The sequence below is a fragment of the Colias philodice genome, chromosome 19 (genome assembly GCF_061535455.1).
Source record: "Colias philodice isolate Cphi_HAF_F1 chromosome 19, ilColPhil1 Martin Lab GWU primary, whole genome shotgun sequence".
Classification (NCBI taxonomy): Eukaryota; Metazoa; Arthropoda; class Insecta; order Lepidoptera; family Pieridae; genus Colias; species Colias philodice.
In genome coordinates, this window is record NC_143104.1 from 4,875,001 (window position 1) to 4,896,613 (window position 21,613).

The window sequence follows — 21,613 nt, forward strand, 5'->3', positions numbered from 1 at the left end:
AACGTACAACGTACAACGTACAACGAACAACGAACAACGAACAACGAACAACGAACAACGAACAACGAACAACGAACAACGAACAACGAACAACGAACAACGAACAACGAACACCGAACAACGAACAACGAACAACGAACAACGAACAACGAACAACGAACAACGAACAACGAACAACGAACACGAACACGAACACGAACACGAACACGAACACGAACACGAACACGAACACGAACAACGAACACGAACACGAACAACGAACAACGAACAACGAACAACGAACAACGAACAACGAACAACGAACACGAACACGAACACGAACACGAACACGAACACGAACACGAACAACGAACACGAACAACGAACAACGAACAACGAACAACGAACAACGAACACGAACACAAACACACTCAAATTCAAATTCAAATTCAAATTCGAATTTGAATTCAAATTCAAATTCAAATTCAAATTCAAATTCGAATTTGAATTCAAATTCAAATTCAAATTCAAATTCAAATTCAAATTGAAATTGAAATTGAAATTGAAATTGAAATTGAAATTGAAATTGAAATTGAAATTGAAATTGGAATTGGAATTGAAATTGAAATTGAAATTAAATTGAAATTGAAATTCAAATTCAAATTCAAATTCAAATTCCATTCACGAACACGAACACGAACACGAACACAAACACAGTCTCAAACTCAAATTCAAACTCAAACTCAAACACAAACAAACACAAACACAAACTCGAATTTAAATTCGAACACAAACACAAACACAAACACAAACACGAACAACGAACAACGAACAACGAACAACAAACAACAAACAACGAACAACGAACAACGAACAACGAACAACGAACAACGAACAACGAACAACGAACAACGAACAACGAACAACGAACAACGAACAACGAACAACGAACAACGAACAACGAACAACGAACAACGAACAACGAACAACGAACAACGAACAACGAACAACGAACAACGAACAACGAACAACGAACAACGAACAACGAACAACGAACAACGAACAACGAACAACGAACAACGAACAACGAACAACGAACAACGAACAACGAACAACGAACAACGAACTACGAACTACGAACAACGAACAACGAACAACGAACACGAACGACAACGGACAACGGACAACGGACAACGGACAACGGACAACGGACAACGGACAACGGACAACGGACAACGGACAACGGACAACGGACAACGGACAACGGACAACGAACAACGAACAACGAACAACGAACAACGAACAACGAACAACGAACAACGAACAACGAACAACGAACAACGAACAACGAACAACGAACAACGAACAACGAACAACGAACAACGAACAACGAACAACGAACAACGAACAACGAACAACGAACAACGAACAACGAACAACGAACAACGAACAACGAACAACGAACAACGAACAACGAACAACGAACAACGAACAACGAACAACGAACAACGAACAACGAACAACGAACAACGTACAACGAACAACGAACAACGAACAACGAACTACGAACAATGAACAACGAACAACGAACAACGAACTACGAACTACGAACTACGAATTACGAACAACGAATTACGAACAACGAACAACGAACAACGCAAACACAAACTCTCAAATTCAAATTCAAATTCAAATTCAAAATGAAATCGAAATCGAAATCGAAATCGAAATCGAAATTGAAATTCAAATTCAAATTCAAATTCTTTTTAAAAGCAACGGAAAACTTTTTTTATGTGATTTTATTTTTTTACGGGCCCTTGTAGTGGTGAACATACTGGGTAATTTTATCTTTCTTGGCATTTCATTCTTTTTTTTTATTCCATTCAAAGATCTAACGATAGTAAATGTTGCCATACTGAATTGGCCTATCTTTCAGCTTAGCACACAAAAAAAATCAACCATTTTCCGCAATAATTGACGTCACCATGAGGGAAAATCTCATCGTACTCGGCGACAGATGAAAAATTGAAAAAAACGTCATAACTCCGAAAATACGAAAAATCGCATCACATACATGGGGGTGATTCGGATAGCCCTCTAGGTCCTCTACCTCCCAGCTTCAGTATATCACTACTTTTTGGGACACCCTGTATAATCCATACTAATATTATAAATGCGAAAACTCTTTCTGTCTGTCTGTTACTCAATCACGCCTTAACTACTGAACCAATTTGCATGTAATTTGGTATAGAGATATTTTGATACCCGAGAAAGGACATAGGATAGGTTTTATCCTGGAAATCCTACGGGAACGGGTTTTTCTTTGTAAACGCGGGCGAAGCCGCGGGCGGAAAGCTAGTCTTATCTTTATATATAAAAATGAATTGCAAAATGTGTTGGTAAGCGCATAACTCGAGAACGGCTGAACCGATTTCGATAATTCTTTTTTTATTATATTCCTTGAAGTACGAGAATGGTTTTAATGTGGAGAAAACGTAAATATGTACCACGGGCGAAGCCGGGGCGGACCGCTAGTATATGTATAAAAATGAATCGCAAAATGTGTTGGTAAGCGCATAACTCGAGAACGGCTGAACCGATTTCGATAATTCTTTTTTTATTATATTCCTTGAAGTACGAGGATGGTTTTTATGTAGAGAAAACGTAAATATGTACCACGGGCGAAGCCGGGGCGGACCGCTAGTATATTAAATAACCAAATAGTTTCAATAAATAAGATTTATTTTCTATAAGTTGAAAATCAACATGCAAACATCCTTTTACATGTTAGCAAAAGTAATTAAAGTAGGTATGCTATTTTTCATCAATTTGTTTTTCGAAAACTACAGATTTTTTTTTTTCAAATTATCGCCTATTTTTTTTATCGGGGTTTGGGGGCCCTTTTAACCTCGGGGCCCTGGGCTGCAGCCCATAAAGCCCATGGGTAGATCCGGCCCTGTGTACCATTATATGCTATGCATGCCTTGAAATTTTCTATTTTACGCCCGGTAACCAACATTAAACGTCCTACAACCATAAATGCTCTGCCTATAACTCAAAAAGTATGGGCACTAGCGAAAAAAAATTCAAACAAAATTAGACAAAAACGATAAATCGGTTCATTAAATAGGCCATAAATCGTGAACAGTAAGTTTTACACAAAAGTTTACAGGATATAAAAGATCCGTAATTTTATGTTTTATGTAGACCGATATCTCGGAAACTATAGATGATACTGGACCACTTTAGTGGATAGTTTCCGAGATATCGGCCCAAAACTTTTCTTAGCGTGCGAAGATCTGTCAGCGAAGGTTCATGCAGAAATTCATATCGATTACGGTCCCTTGAAGCAGTAAAAATATTTTAATACTTAGACAAGGCAATCAAAAAGATACAGCCGTTTTTGCAGAAAATTTTTCGACATTCGCAAGGGCCGCAAGGAACAAACCTACAGGGTACCTACTTCCCGTGAACCCAGAATCTTGAAATTTTGTATCAAGTAACGTCTTATAGCGCAAATAAAGGAATAATTGTGAAAAGTCTACTACCTACTTACCCTTTAGGTTTTGATTCCCTTTCAAATGTCGAAATTTGTGAAAATTTGCAACATAAACATTAACATAAACGGCTGTAGTTATCTTTGATTGTGTTTGTATAAAAGTTTGATTTTTTTCACAGCTTCAAGAGACGATAGACTTTAGTTTTCAATATTAATTTCAGCTTGATACCGCTTTTAGACGGACAGACGGACAGCAAAGTGATCCTATAAGGATTTCGTTTTTTTTTCCTTTTGAGGTCCGAACTCCGAAGCACTAAAAATTAACCGGGATAAGACCTCGGGTATAGTTGCTAGTTGCAAATTATTTTTTATTGTTGCCCCACCCTGAGCCCATGGCTAGCTACGCCCATGATCTAATGTACTGTATGTGTATCACATTTGGGAATAAATGTCTTTCTATGATATAGGTGCGTCAGGCATTCAGGTGTTAGAAAGTAGGCAAGGTAGAGTTAAATCAGATAATATGAGATATACCGGATGTTAGTGAACTTTTTAGTTTAACTTTCAAGGATAATGGCACAGACTAATAATAATATACTACGTAGGTATACAAATAAAGCGCGTCACACACGGTGAAGATACTATAATATTTTATCTTAAAGATACTGTAATATTTTATATTACAGTATCTTTAAGATAAAATATTTTATATTACAGTATCTTAAGGTATCCGGTATCAGCGTTCTGACCATCATTTTTCTTTTTATCATTGCGTACTAAGACCCCTGTAGAACCGCCATCCTGTTACAAATGACCCGAAATTTTGTGTCAGTGCTTCGCGGGTCATTTGTAACAGGATGGCGGTTCTACAGGGGTCTTAGTACGCAATGACAAAAAGAAAAATGATGGTCAGAACGCTGATACCGGATACCTTAAGATACTGTAATATAAAATATTACAGTATCTCAAGATAAAATATTATAGTCCCCGTTTTCCAATTACAGAGCATAATGCGACTCAGTGCCGCACAATGCCGAATTATGCTGATGCTTAATTGGAACGTGAAACGCACCAGCAGGTTGCGCTGAGTTCAGTGTTGAAAAAAAAAATATTCATAGAGTTAGCAATAACCCCAATAACCTCATTAATGTGTAAATAAAGTGGTATACATAATAATTGGTTGAAAAATATTTACGGTTATTTTAAGTAATTTGGATTTTGATTATTTCATTAACATTTTTTTCAATGTTTGTACCTTCATCCATAATTATATTTATTTTTATAACATAATTTGAATTAACTTTGATTATTTCGAAAAAACTACAATGAAACGAAAGCTTTAAAATTTTTTCCAACAATTAATAATTACTAACGATAAATCGATTGCACGCATCAATTCACGCGCATTACTTTTTCTAGTGCTCGATTGTGCGAAGCGTTGCTGTAGTTGGAACATTCAACGTTAAGCATTATGCCGCATAATGCGCTCTAGTGCTGTAATTGGAAAACGGGGAGTATCTTCACCGTGGTCCGTGTGTGACGCGCTTAATGGTGTTTAAATTAACAGCCTGTATATAATCACTTTTATAAAAATGTTTTTGAAGTGAAACTTCTTTATCGGGGGTGGACAAAAATTTTGTGTAACATTTTTGCGTTACGTTACGCCGCGCGCGTGACATTTTTGCGTTACGCCGTACTCGTGACTATATACATGTTATATTAAAGTGATCAGCAAAATCAAAGGGTTTGTTTTAATTCTAATTCCAGTGAATTTATAAAAAAGTAAATAAGTAATTTGACTATATACATGTTATATTAAAGTGATCAGCAAAATCAAAGGGTTTGTTTTAATTCTAATTCCAGTGAATTTATAAAAATTAAATAAGTAATTACATCTATTTTTCTAATACTTAGGTGTAATAATGGTATTTATTTTTCTAAGTTATTTATGATTAACCTCACTTTTTGATTGTATTTTTCAATACACTAACACGTGGGTGGAATTATGGTATCTATTTAATTTAATAATTTATATAATATAATATATATAATTATATTATTTATATATTATATATATATTTATAAATTATTTATATAATTATAATATAAATATAATATATAATTTATAATTTAATTGTGATATTTATTTTTCTAAAATTGTATTTAAAGTTAACCTCAGTTTTTGATTGAATTTTTTAAAACATTAATAAATCTATGACTCACGTTAACACGTGTTTGCTTGATTGGTGTTCATATATGATTTTGTGAATTCAATATTTATAAGAATAAACCTCAAACTCTTTATGTCCAATCAAAATATGCATGTGCTTTGTTTCTAAGAATTACAAAAGACCCTAAACTTTGATTACTTTTACGATAATAGCCATTGACTATTATACTGTGCCAGATGTGGATACAGTTACCTATTCAAATTGTTTACAATACAGCTGAGCCGGTCGTTCTACAGATATAATTCTCCAAAAATATTAACCAAATGTGGTCGCTTAATGCGGTATGTCGTAGTAAACAATGCCGTAAAAACCAATGTTTTCGATAAGGCGGTCATATAACATTCAGCAAGGACCTTTCATTTTGGTCAATTTAACCGGTATGTTGTTAATTGTTATAAACGATGTCGCCATAAACGGTTTTGACTGTATTTAAATAGGTAGCGAGGAGCGAAGCGACGAGCGTGTTAGACTAACGTATTTCTGTAATATTGTATACAAGCTGTGCCGCGCGGTTTCACCCGCGTGGCTATGCTCCTGTTGGTCTTAGTTACGAAGTAACTATTCTCTAATCTGTGGTCTTAGCGTGATAATATATAGCCTATATTACTCGTGGATAATGTAGCTTTCGAATGGTGAAAGAATTTTTAAAATCGGTCCAGTAGTTTATGAGCCTATTCATTACAATCAATCAATCAAACAAACAAACAAACAAAGTTTTCCTCTTTATAATATTAGTGTAGATAGTAAATTATTTTTTGAAAAATAAGGTCATAAAGAAGTTTCACTTCTTACGTGTGTACTCTAGTACACGCACACATTTTTTTTTTTGTATGAAATAGTCAAGCGAGATGTGATTTCTTTTGCCACTTCTTTTGCCGTTAGGCCTACCTATCCAGTATCCACACACAATGAAGAGGCACAAATTAGCGCCGCGATTTCGTGTCCCTTCGTCCAGCATACTCACCATGGAATCCTGATATTTCATGAATGTCAAAAAACTGTTCTGAAATAGTGCTAAATAGTGCCCAAAGGAAAAAAATAGTGCTCTTGTACTTGCGAAGTTATAGCCATAGTTCGATGAGTATGCTGGACGAAGGTTTCGCCCAGCATACTCACCTCCGTCCGGAGAATCTGTATACGCTTCAAACATAATTCATACTTCAAAAAATAGTTCCCAAATAGTGCCAAACGGTGCCCAAAAAGAAAAAACAGTGCTCGAATAACTTCGGAGTTATAGGCTTCGTTCAGTGAGTATGCTGGGCGTAGGTTCTACGCCCAGCATACTCACCTCAGTGCGCGAATATCGAACGAGCTATAGGTATAATTTACGTCTCAAAAAATTGTGCTTGAAATAGTGCCCAATATCAGTCCAATTTTTGCTTGACTTTTGACTTAGAAAACCATTAAATTTTAATGTAAACTTCTACATACTAACGTTAAATGGGGTACAGTCGTCGACACATGTTTTTGGACAAAAATATTAAACTTTCTAATTGTAGACTTCATGTTATTGGAAATAATTATGGTATTTTCTCACATGTCAAAAACTTTCGATTAAATGCATTATTATATATTTTATAAATAATAATAAATGAATGAAACTTTAAGCGTAAATGAAGTCTATTACTTCATTGCATTGTGTGTTTGTCTGAATAAAAACAGTCATTTGCAGCGAATAAAATTAATATCTTGAAAAATTGTAAAAAGGAAATTATACAGTTTCCTTTTTACAATTATTACATATATAAATTATACAGTTTTACAGTGCAATTAATGAATGAGTGTAAAATCAATTTAGTTAAATGCCACTATTATAAATTGAAATATACTTACTGATTTGGGTGCAGCTCCTATATTGATTACGTACTAGATACACAATTTTATATAGGTAAATAATGACATCACCAACACATTGTTTGGTTTTGCAACCCACTATGTAGTCAAACTCAAAAGCCGGCGTTATTATAATGATGTGCGACGAAGTCAACAAAGAAACTGAGAAGCGCTTGTTCGTTTCGATTGCTTTGTGACACAAAATGGACCCTTATCACCTTCAAAATACAGATCAGTCTTGTCTAATAATCGTAAGATGTTAGGGCAGCGCCATCTAGTATTTAAACATAAACATATTCATTTGCGTCGCGGGCGCCGCGCGTCGTAAGCCATACCTATTGACCGTACGTGCATCCGTTACTGCCACACTATATTGAACTTTATCACATGAGGAATACAGGTCAATTCCATAAACGTTGTGGTACCGTCCTTGATCCGGAAAATGATTATTTTGAATAATTTTGTCAGTTGTAATGTAAGCATTAATAACAGCAACTTTATTTTTCATGCATGATTTACTTCATTTGATATCTTAATCCTTCAAGCGCCGTGATCTAGACAAAATATATAAAATCATTGTTCCTAGCTACCGGGGTCCCATGCGACGCGCGAAGGCTTAATCATATTATTATAAAGTATTATTAAAATAATGTGTAATTAATAATATTGCGATTCTAAAGTAAATACTCCCTTACATAGACAATTAATAATTTACACAAGACAAAAATTGTTAGAAAGAAAGTTAATAATATTGTATTCGACTGTACTCAATGTAATGTATGTAGAAGTTTACAATCAAATTTAATGGTTTTCTAGGTCAAAAGTCAAGCAAAAATTGGACTGATATTGGGCACTATTTCAAGCACAATTTTTTGAGACGTAAATTGTACCTATAGCTCGTTCGATATTCGCGCACTGAGGTGAGTATGCTGGGCGTAGAACCTACGCCCAGCATACTCACTGAACGAAGCCTGTAACTCCGAAGTTATTCGAGCACTGTTTTTTCTTTTTGGGCACCGTTTGGCACTATTTGGGAACTATTTTTTGAAGTATGAATTATGTTTGAAGCGTATACAGATTCTCCGGACGGAGGTGAGTATGCTGGGCGAAACCTTCGTCCAGCATACTCATCGAACTATGGCTATAACTTCGCAAGTACAAGAGCACTATTTTTTTCCTTTGGGCACTATTTAGCACTATTTCAGAACAGTTTTTTGACATTCATGAAATATCAGGATTCCATGGTGAGTATGCTGGACGAAGGGACACGCGATTTCAGGTTTTTCAGGAAAATGCAGGTTCTTAATCATCGATTCTAGTTAAAAATTATCTATAAACTTGCTAAAGTAGGGTCGCGGACTAGAAAAAGAATTAGGTTAATCGTGTTTGTAGATTGAACAGCAGAATTTAGTGTTGTGTGTATACTTTTCCGGCATAAAAAAGCCAATGTCATGCCCAGGATGCTAAACTATAATAGGTAATTATACCTAGTGCCATCGTAATCTAAACGGTTTTTTTACTTAAATTATTCACTACTAACAGTGTGTAGTGTAGGTATAATAATAGTTCAGGATCCATCGCCCATTTTTGCAAGTGATTACTATCAAGCTAATTTTCCGTGAGTACCTAGCTTTATTTTGATGAGACGCCCAATAATTTCCTATACGAAACTCTCGAGTCTCGATTGTGGTAGCTAACAGAGGTAACAAGGATACAATTTTTTGATTTGATGGTTCTCAAATATTTATTACTAAAACTGATTTTTTTTTGTTCAATCTCAAGATAATTATCTAAATTATTCGAAAAAATATTTGTCCTGCAAAATCTATGGTTTGATCAAAGAGTCCCCTCTTTCCAATGTGTATCGATACGAGGTCATCATAAATGATTACTAACCAGCAGATTTTTTTGTTTTCACTTAGTTAACCTTTTGAACGCCAATGACATCTATAGATGTCATGCGCAATCGTGCCCTGTGCGCCAACGACACCTATACATGCCAAGAAACAGATCATAGATAAATACAAAATAAACATATTAAACCTTTACTTTTACGTGTTTTATTTATACAGTTTATGAACTGAATCCCCAGTTATTACATAATTGTACACAGTAAACAAAATTGCCAAGTAGTTATTCAAATATTTGATGACAAAAAATAACTTAATTAATGGCTAAAAAAGCATGTTCTCTCGCGCCAATGACATGTATACGTGCCTACTAGTGATGTAGTGTAATATTCAAGTAACTTCATTAAAATTTCAGCGAAATTACTCTAATTCGCTTAATTTTTGTAATAACTACAAAAAAAAATATATAAGCTTAGTCACTGAGAAAAAAGGTAAATACTACATTCTTTGGTATAATACCATATTGTCTATATTGTGGATATTGTTGATTTGAATATTATCCTTTTCGCCAATCATGCGCATCCCTAGCACAGTATCGATATGCAATCCCTTCTGCGCCATTGACATGAATAGATGTCGGACTGGTGACGTCGTAAGCGCGTGCCGTGTTGTTAAGTGCGGAAAGTTGTAAAAATATTTTATCGAGTAGGTATCTACCAATATTATAATCGCAAAAATGGCAAGTGAAGAGTTTTATAGTACAGAGAAGAACTATTGCGCATTTTAGAAGTTTTCAAAATTTATAACCTAATTCTAATAAGTCTAATCAGTGCCTTTATTAGAATATTCTTATGATACAAATTGTCGCTATGTCATATCAAAATATGGTAATTGACCTAAATAGGTACCTACATATAATTAGTATTTGTAATAACTCAAGTATTAAACTAAATGATTGGAAAATAAATATGTAGTTTTAATGCAATTCCCTTTATTTAAAGGTAATAGTTGTTTTGATATTTACAAATAAACACTCCACAATAATACCTATAGTTCATATAAACTTAATAAATAAACTCGATAAGTTATAATAATATACAGCTACACATCCCTAATCAGAAGCGAGAGATTATAAAAAAAGGATGGTTGCCCGCGCCATTGGCATGTATACATGCCAATGGGGCGTAACTGATAGAGAATAGTGCTGTAACTTGCTGCAATTTTATATGTATTTTTGTATCTCAAAAGGTTGATTTTTTTTGTTGATAGTTGCTATAAATGTGGTCTTAAGTTTTTACAGTAGGAGATGAGGTTAAATAAATATTATTTTTGTGTTATAAGCTGTTTATTCAAATATTCAGACGTGAATTATTATGTTTATCGATAACATTTTGGACTCCCTACTATTTTCAAGGTTATCTCATTGAATTTGTGGCTTGGCGTGCAGGGCGCGGCGATGCGTTTTTGCTCTGGCGGTCAAAAGGTTAATATTTATATAATTCAACAGACATATTGTCCTACAAATTGCATAATACCTCTGTTAGCTACCACAATAGAGAGTTTCGTACATGAAATTATTGGTCGTCTCATCAAAATAAAGCTACTCACGGAAAATTAGCTTGATAGTAATCACTTGCAAAAATGTGCGATGGATCCTGAACTATAAAGGTTTAAGAATAAAATACAAACAACACTCTATGAAATATAAAATTTATTTATCTTAATTATTACAATGCCCTAATAGCCAGTCATTTACTGCCATTATAATAACCTTCCGTGAGAGTATGTAATGTCAAATGTTTATACATTTCAAAGTTCTGTTTGTTTATAATTGCTTTTGCTGAATTATTTTGAATTATGGCAGTGAAAGATAAGACACTTGTTTTCTTTTCTATTATTAACTTTTTTAGTTTAGATGGAACAACAAATACTCATAGGCCTAAAATTTATTATGCATATATAAATTTTCATTGCTTCAGCCAAATACAGTATATTAAAATTTAAAATAAATCTATGTATCAACAGTAATTAAATTTAAAATTGAAGTCTCTTTGCTAAAGAACCACCATCAATGTTGTCCAGCAACTTTCTCTTCAAAGATGGTTTTTCTACTTCTATTTTGGATATATTTGAAGGCATCGGTAATTTTGATCCCACTGTAGGAGCTGGTTTGTTGCTGAAAAATAAAAATAAGTGTTATTAAATATGTACATCATACAAAAAAAATAAAATAAAATTGTGTTCTTAATTATCTATACTAATATTATAAAGCTGAAGAGTTTGTTTATGTTTGTTTGTTTGAACGCACTAATCTCAGGAACAACTGGTCCGATTTGAAAAAATTTTCAGTGTTAGATAGCCCATTTATCGAGGAAGGCTATCATCAGACTAAGACCAACAGGAGGGGAGCAATGCGGGTGAAACTGCTGAAAACAGCTAGTTACTTATAATCATATAAATTACCTGAAGTATGGCATCTGTAATGCTTGTGTACAGTCGCAACGCCGAGGTGGGTAAAGTGAAAGCAAACTTTCTAACAAATCAATCAAATCATCAGATGCAGCACTGAAGATATGTCTCAGGGATTGTGCAGGAAACTGTTTGAACTTCACATAATCTGTTAAAGTTTTCATACCCTGTAATTATAACAATAAACAATTTAGCTTTCAAATTGACAAAAATAGAAAATTTTATGAGAGAAAAAATAATATAATTCTCTTTTTTTTTGTAAAATTTAAATCTTTCCTTAAAATTTTATGAATAGAAATAAAAATGCATCATAAAGCAAAATTTAAATGATAGTAAAATAAATCAAAAAATGTAAACTAAAACAATAAGCAGCTTCATTTAAGCAAGAATAAGCATTCACAGATGTAAGAGACTGACACATCTACACAAAATTAAAATGCATATTTTTTCCTGGAATCAAAAGCTTTAGCAAATCACTTACAGGCCATATCTCTTCTGTGGGTGTGCCAAACACTTGAAATATCCGTGAGAGTTGATCAAGATCTGATTCACCAGGTAGGAAGGGCACTCGGAGAAGTAGCTCAGCCAAAATGCAGCCAACTGCCCACATATCCACTCCTGTGCCATACTGACGTGCCCCAAACAGCAATTCTGGTGATCTAAATAATATAATGTAAATAGAATGTCATAATTTTAACAATTCATAGCTAAATCAATGTTCTCTCACTTTGTAATACAAAATTTGTATAATATTAAATTAAACTATTATTATTTAGGTATTATTGATTACAAATTAATTTTCACCTCTTTTTAGTTGAAATTATTTCAACAGAACATGTGTACTGACAAAAAACTGGCATTCATACTATAAAAAAATTTGCATTTATTATGTAAAATTTTAATAATACATTGTTTAATAAATTATCCACTATAGTGTTGTTGCATACAGATGCACTTCAACTAAACAAGTCAGGTAACGGTAGCTATAATAAATAAATTAAGAAATTACGACATACCGGTACCACCTAGTGACCACTTGATGAGTGTTTATCCTGGTTGGAGATCCAAAAGCCTTTGCTAGACCAAAATCACCAATTTTGAGGATGCCCTCTCTATTTATAAGTAAATTGTTGGGTTTTAAATCTCTGTGTAATATCCAGTTTTGATGCAAATATTCTAAACCTGCAAAAAATGCATAAGATATTGAGATAATTTCCTGTTGTTCTTTCATAGAGTTAAATATTAAGTTGCACTTTATTTTATTGAAGACAATAAATATATTTCTTACCCTTCAGAGTCATTATCATGTATGCTTTCACATTTGCTGGAGTAAGTACAATATTATTATCCTTAACAATTATCTCTAGGTCAGTGTCCATAAAGTCAAATACTAATGAAACATTAGATTTTTGTCCAAATACATCAAGCAGTCCTATGAGGTTAATATGTTCTAATTCTTGAAGCAATTTAATTTCTCTGAGTGCTGTTCTGTTGATGCCATCTTCAGCTTCCATTCTGGACCCTATCTTAATTTTTTTTACCGCGACTATTTTATCCGTTTTAACATCTTTTGCTTTATATACAGTTGCAAACTAAAACAAAAACAATACATTTTTACTTTACCTCTTTTGATTGTTGACATTTTTGAGGTTACAGAAATGTTAGGAAAAAATAACCATTTGGATAACAAAGAATCAATATTTGTAATGTAAATACTGAAATTATACTAAAGGACGTACCTGACCCTCTCCTAAGAAGTCGATCTTCTCGTAACGAACTGGTGGTCTTTCCATATTGATATTTTTTGAAAACACAACATAAAACTATAATTAAGCTACACTTTCAAAGATAGATATTATAAAATAATAAAATATATTTTTATGTTTTATACATTGTGGTTGCATATGTTACTGCTGTGTATAATATATCGTTATAATTTATTTTATTTCGGTTTTACTGTGGGTTCTACAATCTGTAACAGCAACAATTTGAAATCTGACGTTTTGAATTTTGAATTTGATGTGAGAACTGGCACTTGACAGTTCAAGCATAGTTTAGGAATTTATCTCCAATGTTTTTATTTCTGTTATGGCAAGAAGATTATCTCCAATGGTAAACAATGAAATAATAAGACTTAGGGCCAGTGTTGCCAACTCAGTGGAATTTCCACTACATCTGGTGGTTTAGCTCCCCCATTTAGCGGACAAATATTGGTTTTAGTGGCTGGTGGATTTTCCTAGTGGTTTAGATGAGTTCAATTAGTGGTAAGGTACGACATTCAACCACTAGAAAGATTTACATAAATACTCAAAAAGAACGACTTGAACTATGTGAAACAAGGGTATGATTTTGTGTCATGTTGGTAGCAGAACGAACATTCGGGAATTCCCCGAATGTTGTTTGTCTATTGTTGTATATTTTTGATTATAGACTTTATTACTATTGATATAAAGTATGATTTGATTCAAAAGGTTATATGTTTATTCTATATTTGTGTACAAAAACAATAAGCCGGTAGCTTCTAGCTTGTCGTATTTTAATTAATTTTGATGCCGAAACCACACAAAAATTTCTTTCACAGACATTTATTCTTCACATACTGAAATTCTAGAAGAAGCAGATTCTTCTGAAGATGATCTTTAAATACATATATTGTAACAAAAATAAAAGTTACTTATTTCAAAATAGATGTTATTTACAAATAACTCGCAAAAAATTCGCCAACGGGCACTCAATATTTACATGTCTCTGGATATTTTTTAGTGTTTTTTCTGGTGGTTTTAAAGACCGATTACTTTAGTGGATTTCTGGTGGGCCACGAGGCTCCAATATGTGGGTTCGAAAAAAAAAAGTTGGCAACACTGCTTAGGGCGTATTCAGAAAGAAAGCTTGAAACTTATAAGCGCTTATAAGCGCTGGTAACCCGCGCAGGAAAATATATGAACATGCGCTTATAAGCGCTGATCGGCGCCGACAAGTTTGTTGAAACTTGTTGGAACTTGTCGGCGCCGATCAGCGCTTATAAGCGCATGTTCATATATTTTCCTGCGCGGGTTACCAGCGCTTATAAGCGCCGATAAGCGCTTATAAGCGCTTATAAGTTTCAAGCTTTCTTGCTGAATACGCCCTTAGAGTATATAATATTACAGTAGTATAGAGCGAGTGTATTGCACAAATTCCTCAGTGCGCATCATAAGCAGATGAGCTATAGATAATATATAGATGTGTCATGTGTGTGTGACAAATAGGGATGGGTAGATATCAATTGCATGCCGAGCTATCGATAAGTTATGTAAATAAATATGTATCTTTTGTAAATTTTATGTTCAATATGTTATTTAAGGAGAAATGTATGAATAAAGTATAAATATGTCATTTTAAATTTGTTTGCCCAGAGAATAAAGTGTTTATTCCATTTGAATATTTCTTATATTAATTTTAAGTACTTAAAAAAATATGTTTATGAATATCAGAAAAACGAGTTCGATATTAAAGTTAATAAAATAAAAATTCGGGTTTGGTGCTATTTCTTTAATAATAAATGAAACAATAATAATAATGTTTTAAAAATGTTAAATAAAAATAAGAAATAATTGGTAATTTAAAATGATAATATAATAAATCATATAAATAATTTTTTTATTTAATTTTATCCATTCTACTATCAAATGTTCAAAATCAATTTAGCGGTTCAGAAAATATATCGTAACATTACATACAGCATACTTTACATTTACACTATAATACATTTGCATTCATAATATTAGAATGTCTATCATACAAAACACACCACAAATTTATTTATAATACATTTTTAAAAGAGTTTTAATTTTAAGGCAATTACACGGTTCAACAACCTTAATGATTCTGTCACTACATTTGAATTTGTTTTTTTAACCGCCCTCTATAATATACATCGTTGTTGAAGTAAAAGTGACCAAAGATTATGGAATTGTACACTGTATTGTATTGTATCGTAATGTGTTAGTCGTTTCTACCTAATTTATGCTTTCTCTGAGAGGCAGTAACATTTATGAATAGTAAATGTTGTATAGGTCTACCAGAATCTGATGGCATATTTATATTTAAGAAATAAAAGATTTTCATGTGGCAACTTATTTGACAACTATCAAATTGGTTGTCAAATTATTTGTCTTTTTTGCAGTTGATGAATAATTTTTAGGATTTTGTCTAAAAAAATCTTCGAAAATGTCGAAAAAGCCGCTGCGATCACAAGCAAGAGGTATTGTTTATAATGTGTATAGAAAAACATTCGATGAAGAAGGGTCAAACACATCACAATTTTCAATTTTGAAGATTTTATTGGTAAATTGGACTTACCCGTTTTGATACTTTAAATTAAAAAATATTATATGTAGGTAACTATAATAGTGTTTGTTGATTAGAATATAATTTTATGAAAACTTATTACAGGAGTTTCCAATACGGCTATTCGTCAAGTCCAAGCTGTCCAAGTCAATTTTATAATGTGTGTATCTGTTAATACTTACGAAAATAAACATAGTTTTATTTTATTTTTATTTTATTTTATAAAAAATTATAAGCAGTCTAGTTTTGATTTAAATTATCATTATATCGATATTTTCACATGGCATACTGATAATGAATATACAAAATATAGGTATGTGTAAATAATAATATGTATTACCTGTATAAAAGTACTTAATATGTATATTATACATATGTAAGTATGTACCTACATAATATTAAGTGGATGTCTCATTATTAAGTATAGTATTGTCCACTTATGTAATGTGACTAATGATATTGAGGACAAAATAAAAAATAAGCAGTATCAAGATCGTTCAGTCCATTTTCCCTAGGGTTGCACACTCAAAATTTTGATTTCCCTAATTGCCATCAGATTCTGGTTTACCTATATATTTATTTATTATTTATTTATTTATTTTTATGTATACTATGTATGTTGTAAATCTAATGTAGGAAGACTCATCTTTCAAAATTAACCTTATTAAGCAAGGTCTCTACTACATGACCCATTCTGGAGACATTAAGATGACTAAGCAATAAGCATGTAATTATAAGTTCTAGAGTGGGGAATAGTTAAGAAAACACCAATTTAGAAATTAATCTTATTCAACACGGAATCTACTATATTCTGGAGACCTGATGATGACTAGGGTGGAGAACATCTCACCTACAGAGATATAAAAGATGGTGTACATTATTTGACGTTATTCTATAGAACGGCCTCTATCATGAACGGCCTCTATCAGGCAAATGTATTTAGCGTTCTCTGTACATCTCTACATACCTAGTAGGAATATATGCATGCAACCTACACACACCGAAAAAATTAGGGTAACGGACAAGAAATCGTGTTTTTTTCGACTTGTTATGTATTTTGTAGTTAGTTAGTGGTTTATTTTTTAAATCCCTTACATCTTTGAAATGATGAGGAGAAAAAAAATTGTGTTTCGATTTTTAAACATTAAAATATTATACCCATTTAAGAGTTTGGTGCCTATTTATCGACTATAGCAGCTTCAAATCAAAAATATTGTAACGTGTTTTAAACTGAGTTTATTTTTTTCTACTGTTTATCTTTAAACGCATTACAAAATGAGTGATTTTCCTGCGACTGAAGTTGCCAGAGCCATAGCAATGTTCCTGATGCAAACCTTACGTTCAAATACAGTGTACAATGTTCAACGGTATAGTTAAACAGTCTTAAATGTGTTGGCGCGGGAACTATACGGGTTTTTCTTTGACTGCGCGGACGATGTCGCGGGTGGAAAGCTAGTATTTTATGAATCATGAAATCATCGGTTCACCCAGTTAAAAGTGCGGCATGACGCAGTAAAAGTATGGCATGACGATTTTCGTAAATGGCTGCATGACGATGGTTACCTGTGCAAAATTTAGCCTGGTACAAATGGTTGAATTGTTTTTTTTAAATCACCGCATTCACGTCGGTATGGTGGGCTTTAAGACCCACCGGAAAAGTATGGCATGTCACTACCGCCTACATCTGTTTTATGGGCTATCGGTAAATTTTAAAATTTTTGTGTTATAAATCGTTTGACTTTCGCTATTTATCCGACGAGTTCGACTAACGCCTACGCGTCTAGTCCGCCGGTACCAGCGTTCTGACCATCACTTTTCTTTTTGTCATTGCGTACTAAGACCCCTGTAGAACCGCCATCCTGTTACAAATGACCCGGAATTTTGTGTCAGTATCTCCCGACTCCCGGCCTAATAAAATAATATTTTACTGTCAAAAATTATCAACACTGGATATTATTCAATGACGCCTTTCAAAAACAAAACTAATTTACAAACAGATTTTTATATCTTTACATACCTATTTTTAACTTTCATTTCATGAACTGCTCATGTAAATACCTATTACAATCTGATTTAATTTAACAAAACATTCAATTCGGTGAATTTTAGCGTTATTTTGCATAAAAAACCGCACGTACAGTCCCCCGTCCGAGTCGAACTGACACCGTCAAATTTCGTCGAAAATATGCAATAGAGGTGAGGTTTTATGTGGGTTTTATTATAAATTCGAGTTTTTTCTTGATAATTTAACGATCATAATGAAAATTGAAAAAATAAAGAATACAAATTGTTACAAATATCATAACATATTTTTTGGTATAAATTTCATGTATAAATATGTAGCCGTTTTCCTAACAAAATGCGTTTTATGTTCGAAAATGGGTTGATTTGTATGTATTTTTTTTATGTTTAGGCCGTTCTAAAATGAAAAGTAAACAATACACTTTGTTAATTATATCCTTGAGTATCACATATTTTTTTTTTAACACAATCGTACCAACAGTTTCCTCAACAAAATTCAATATGTATAAGGTGTTTTTCGGTTTTGACCATAGTAATCCCCTTAAAGTTAAATAAATAATTTGTTAAAATATAGTTCTTCTTGTAAACTTTATATCGAGTACAGCGTTGGTCAAGTCACATCACTACGATCACGTGGCGGCAGTGAGGTGCGCGAGCGAGCCTGCGCGTGTCCGCCTCCCACCTCCCCTTCACCCCCGCGATGCTAGATTTATTTTCATAAAAATAAGTATAACAATCGACTTACTGATGAAATGTGATACTGGATTTCAATTTTGTGTATTTTCTAGTATCGTTTTTGCAAGATATAACTGCACATTTCACCATGTTTATTCCTAGATATGAATAAAAATCCAGAGCAACGCACTTCGTCAGCACTCAGCACTCAACCACGACTACGAGCGCGCGCGGCGGGAACGTCGTGTTGTTCCCACCTGTGCCTACTGTTCCCACTTGGTTGTTCGCACTCTATAGATACTAACTATACTCTAAGTAATAAGATATTTTGGGTGTATTCCGTTATGCACTGCGACCACTGTAAGGTGTGACGTCAATTCAGTATACTGTGAAGCCGTTCCTTTATAGCCAGTTATACTGGTTACGATTTAAAACGGAACGCAATCCAGTATACTGTCAGAGCTGTCAGCCGCATTTTTTGACGCAGCATTCAAATGAGTGTATTAAACCCCGTTTTCCAATTACAGCACTAGAGCGCATTATGCGGCATAATGCTTAACGTTGAATGTTCCAACTACAGCAACGCTTCGCACAATCGAGCACTAGAAAAAGTAATGCGCGTGAATTGATGCGTGCAATCGATTTATCGTTAGTAATTAATAATTGTTGGAAAAAAATTTAAAGCTTTCGTTTCATTGTAGTTTTTTCGAAATAATCAAAGTTAATTCAAATTGTGTTAAAAAAATAAATATAAGTATGGATGAAGGTACAAACATTGAAAAAAATGTTAATGAAAAAATCAAAATCCAAATTACTTAAAATAACCGTAAATATTTTTCAACCAATTATTATGTATACCACTTTATTTACACATTAATGAGGTTATTGCTAACTATATGAATATTTTTTTTTCAACACTGAACTTAGCGCAACCTGCTGGTGCGTTTCACGTTCCAATTAAGCATCAGCATAATTCGGCATTGTGCGGCACTGAGTCGCATTATGCTCTGTAATTGGAAAACGGGGATAGTTTTCTAGAACATAAAAATAAACTGTTTTGGAGTACTGTTCAATTAAAAATATTTTAATTAATATTACGTAAAAGTAAGTACTTTTTCATAAAAAAGAATAAAAAAGAACTTTCAGCTAGTATTGAACATTTTCAACACAGTCTAATAAAGTTAATTTTTGCAATTCTTCCATTGTTTTATTTATTAATCCAAACTAATTACAGAACTTTAAAATTTTCTGATTATACTGTAGCTTTGTATAAGACGTTAGGCACTCGAGTGGTTTTCACTGATCATATTACTTGCTCTGTGGACTGATCACGTGATCAAAGTACTGCGAGTACCTTACCTCGAAAACGTAAACGCCAGTGCTCACACTTCACAGTAGAATATGGCGGCGATTAATGACGTCATAAATTTCCCTAGGGTACTGCGGCAGTATACTGGCAGTCCATAACGGAACGAATTTTTCTACAGTGATAGCACTGTGCAGTGTGCAGTGGTTGCAGTGCATAACGGAAGACACCCTTTATTACCTACTCAATTGTTTATCTACGGTAAAAATCGTAGACAGAGAAACCAATAGACAAATTGATAGTTTATGTCGCATTCACACAAGAAAAAGAGCAACTTATGCCGGTGTTGTGTAAAGAAATGAGAGAGAACGATAAAATTTTTTGTTTCACCCAGCGTGCCACTTTTTTCAAGAAAAGAAACCTACTTTGCTAAACAAAGTTTGACAGCTAACTATCGTCTTTCCTAAAAATATAGTTTTTACATGTTCTAAGTTACGTAATTCATGGTATGTTTGGTTTTTAATGATTTAGACTTACTGTTAATACCTTATAAAATAATACCATGGTGCGGTGTAGCGTTAAAGGGTGTTAAAGTGATAGTGGAACGAAAATGCCTGGATTGTCTTTTCACTCGTAAGTATACAACTCTTTATCAGTTTATAGGCCTTCATGATATTTCAGCGTGTTAATATATTGTGTATCACGTGCTGTTGACTTGAATACATTGTTTAAAAACCACAAAAATAACAATTATAAATTTTAACCTAAAAAATTTTGTGTTGCCAACTTTTCTACAAATTGTTACCCACTATTATGGGAAATAATAATATATATTCTGCAGTGTGTATTTAATTAAATATCTGAAATATTCAATGGCTTGTTCCAGTTTTCCTGAACCGGATAATTTACGACAAATTTGGATTGTAGCTACAGGATGAACAGATTGGAAACCAAAACCGAAGGTTAGAAAGTATATTGTATTACGGCAATCACCACCACCGCGACGCTGCCCCGCCGAAGACAATGGACACTCTTGGTTCCAACTTCCAACATTGAACCGGAGGGACGTAGTTAATTAAGTTAGAGATAATTTAAATGTAATTTTTTTATTACAATAAATTATTATTAAGTAAATTTCGTTTTTTTTTGCGCGTTCGCGGGTCGGTCAATATAATTAACGTGTGTATCTGTTAATACTTACGAAAATAAACATTCTTTTATTTTTTTTATTTTATTTTATAAAAAATAATGAACAATCGAGTTTTCATCTACATTATCATTACTATTCATTACATACACATTTTTATATGGGATTATGATAATGATATATATTATACATACTAGTGGTCCACCCCGGCTTCGCCCGTGGTACATATTTCGCAATAAAAGGTAGCCTATGTCCTTTCTCAGGTATCAAAAT

The 21,613-nt window shown here is 33.3% G+C and overlaps 1 protein-coding gene and 1 long non-coding RNA gene across 2 annotated transcripts; one reads left to right on the forward strand and one right to left on the reverse strand.

The window, feature by feature from the left end:
- Positions 1 to 11,088: 11,088 nt before the first annotated feature.
- Cdk7 (Cyclin-dependent kinase 7) lies at positions 11,089 to 13,872 on the reverse strand. Its single transcript, XM_089707573.1, has 6 exons — positions 13,601 to 13,872; positions 13,150 to 13,453; positions 12,878 to 13,043; positions 12,343 to 12,520; positions 11,856 to 12,028; positions 11,089 to 11,568 (listed from the first exon to the last, which is right to left on the reverse strand). Exons 1-6 carry the CDS (start codon positions 13,652 to 13,654, stop codon positions 11,427 to 11,429), a joined length of 1,017 nt encoding a protein of 338 aa, XP_089563699.1. The 5' UTR covers positions 13,655 to 13,872; the 3' UTR covers positions 11,089 to 11,426.
- Positions 13,873 to 20,459: 6,587 nt separating this feature from the next.
- On the forward strand, positions 20,460 to 21,327 carry LOC149479923 (uncharacterized). Its single transcript, XR_016317104.1, has 2 exons — positions 20,460 to 20,826; positions 21,080 to 21,327. It is a non-coding gene; the product is annotated as an uncharacterized LOC149479923 (long non-coding RNA).
- The last annotated feature ends 286 nt before the right edge of the window (positions 21,328 to 21,613 follow it).

Excerpts from the sequence above, each read along its gene's own strand:
- Cdk7 (XM_089707573.1), bottom strand. The coding sequence starts at position 13,654 with ATGGAAAGACCACCAGTTCGTTACGAGAAGATCGACTTCTTAGGAGAG. Across the intron at positions 13,454-13,600 it reads ACTTCTTAGGAGAGGGTCAG|TTTGCAACTGTATATAAAGC; the intron begins GTACGTCCTTTA and ends TTTTTGTTTTAG. Across the intron at positions 11,569-11,855 it reads TTACAGATGCCATACTTCAG|CAACAAACCAGCTCCTACAG; the intron begins GTAATTTATATG and ends TTTATTTTTCAG.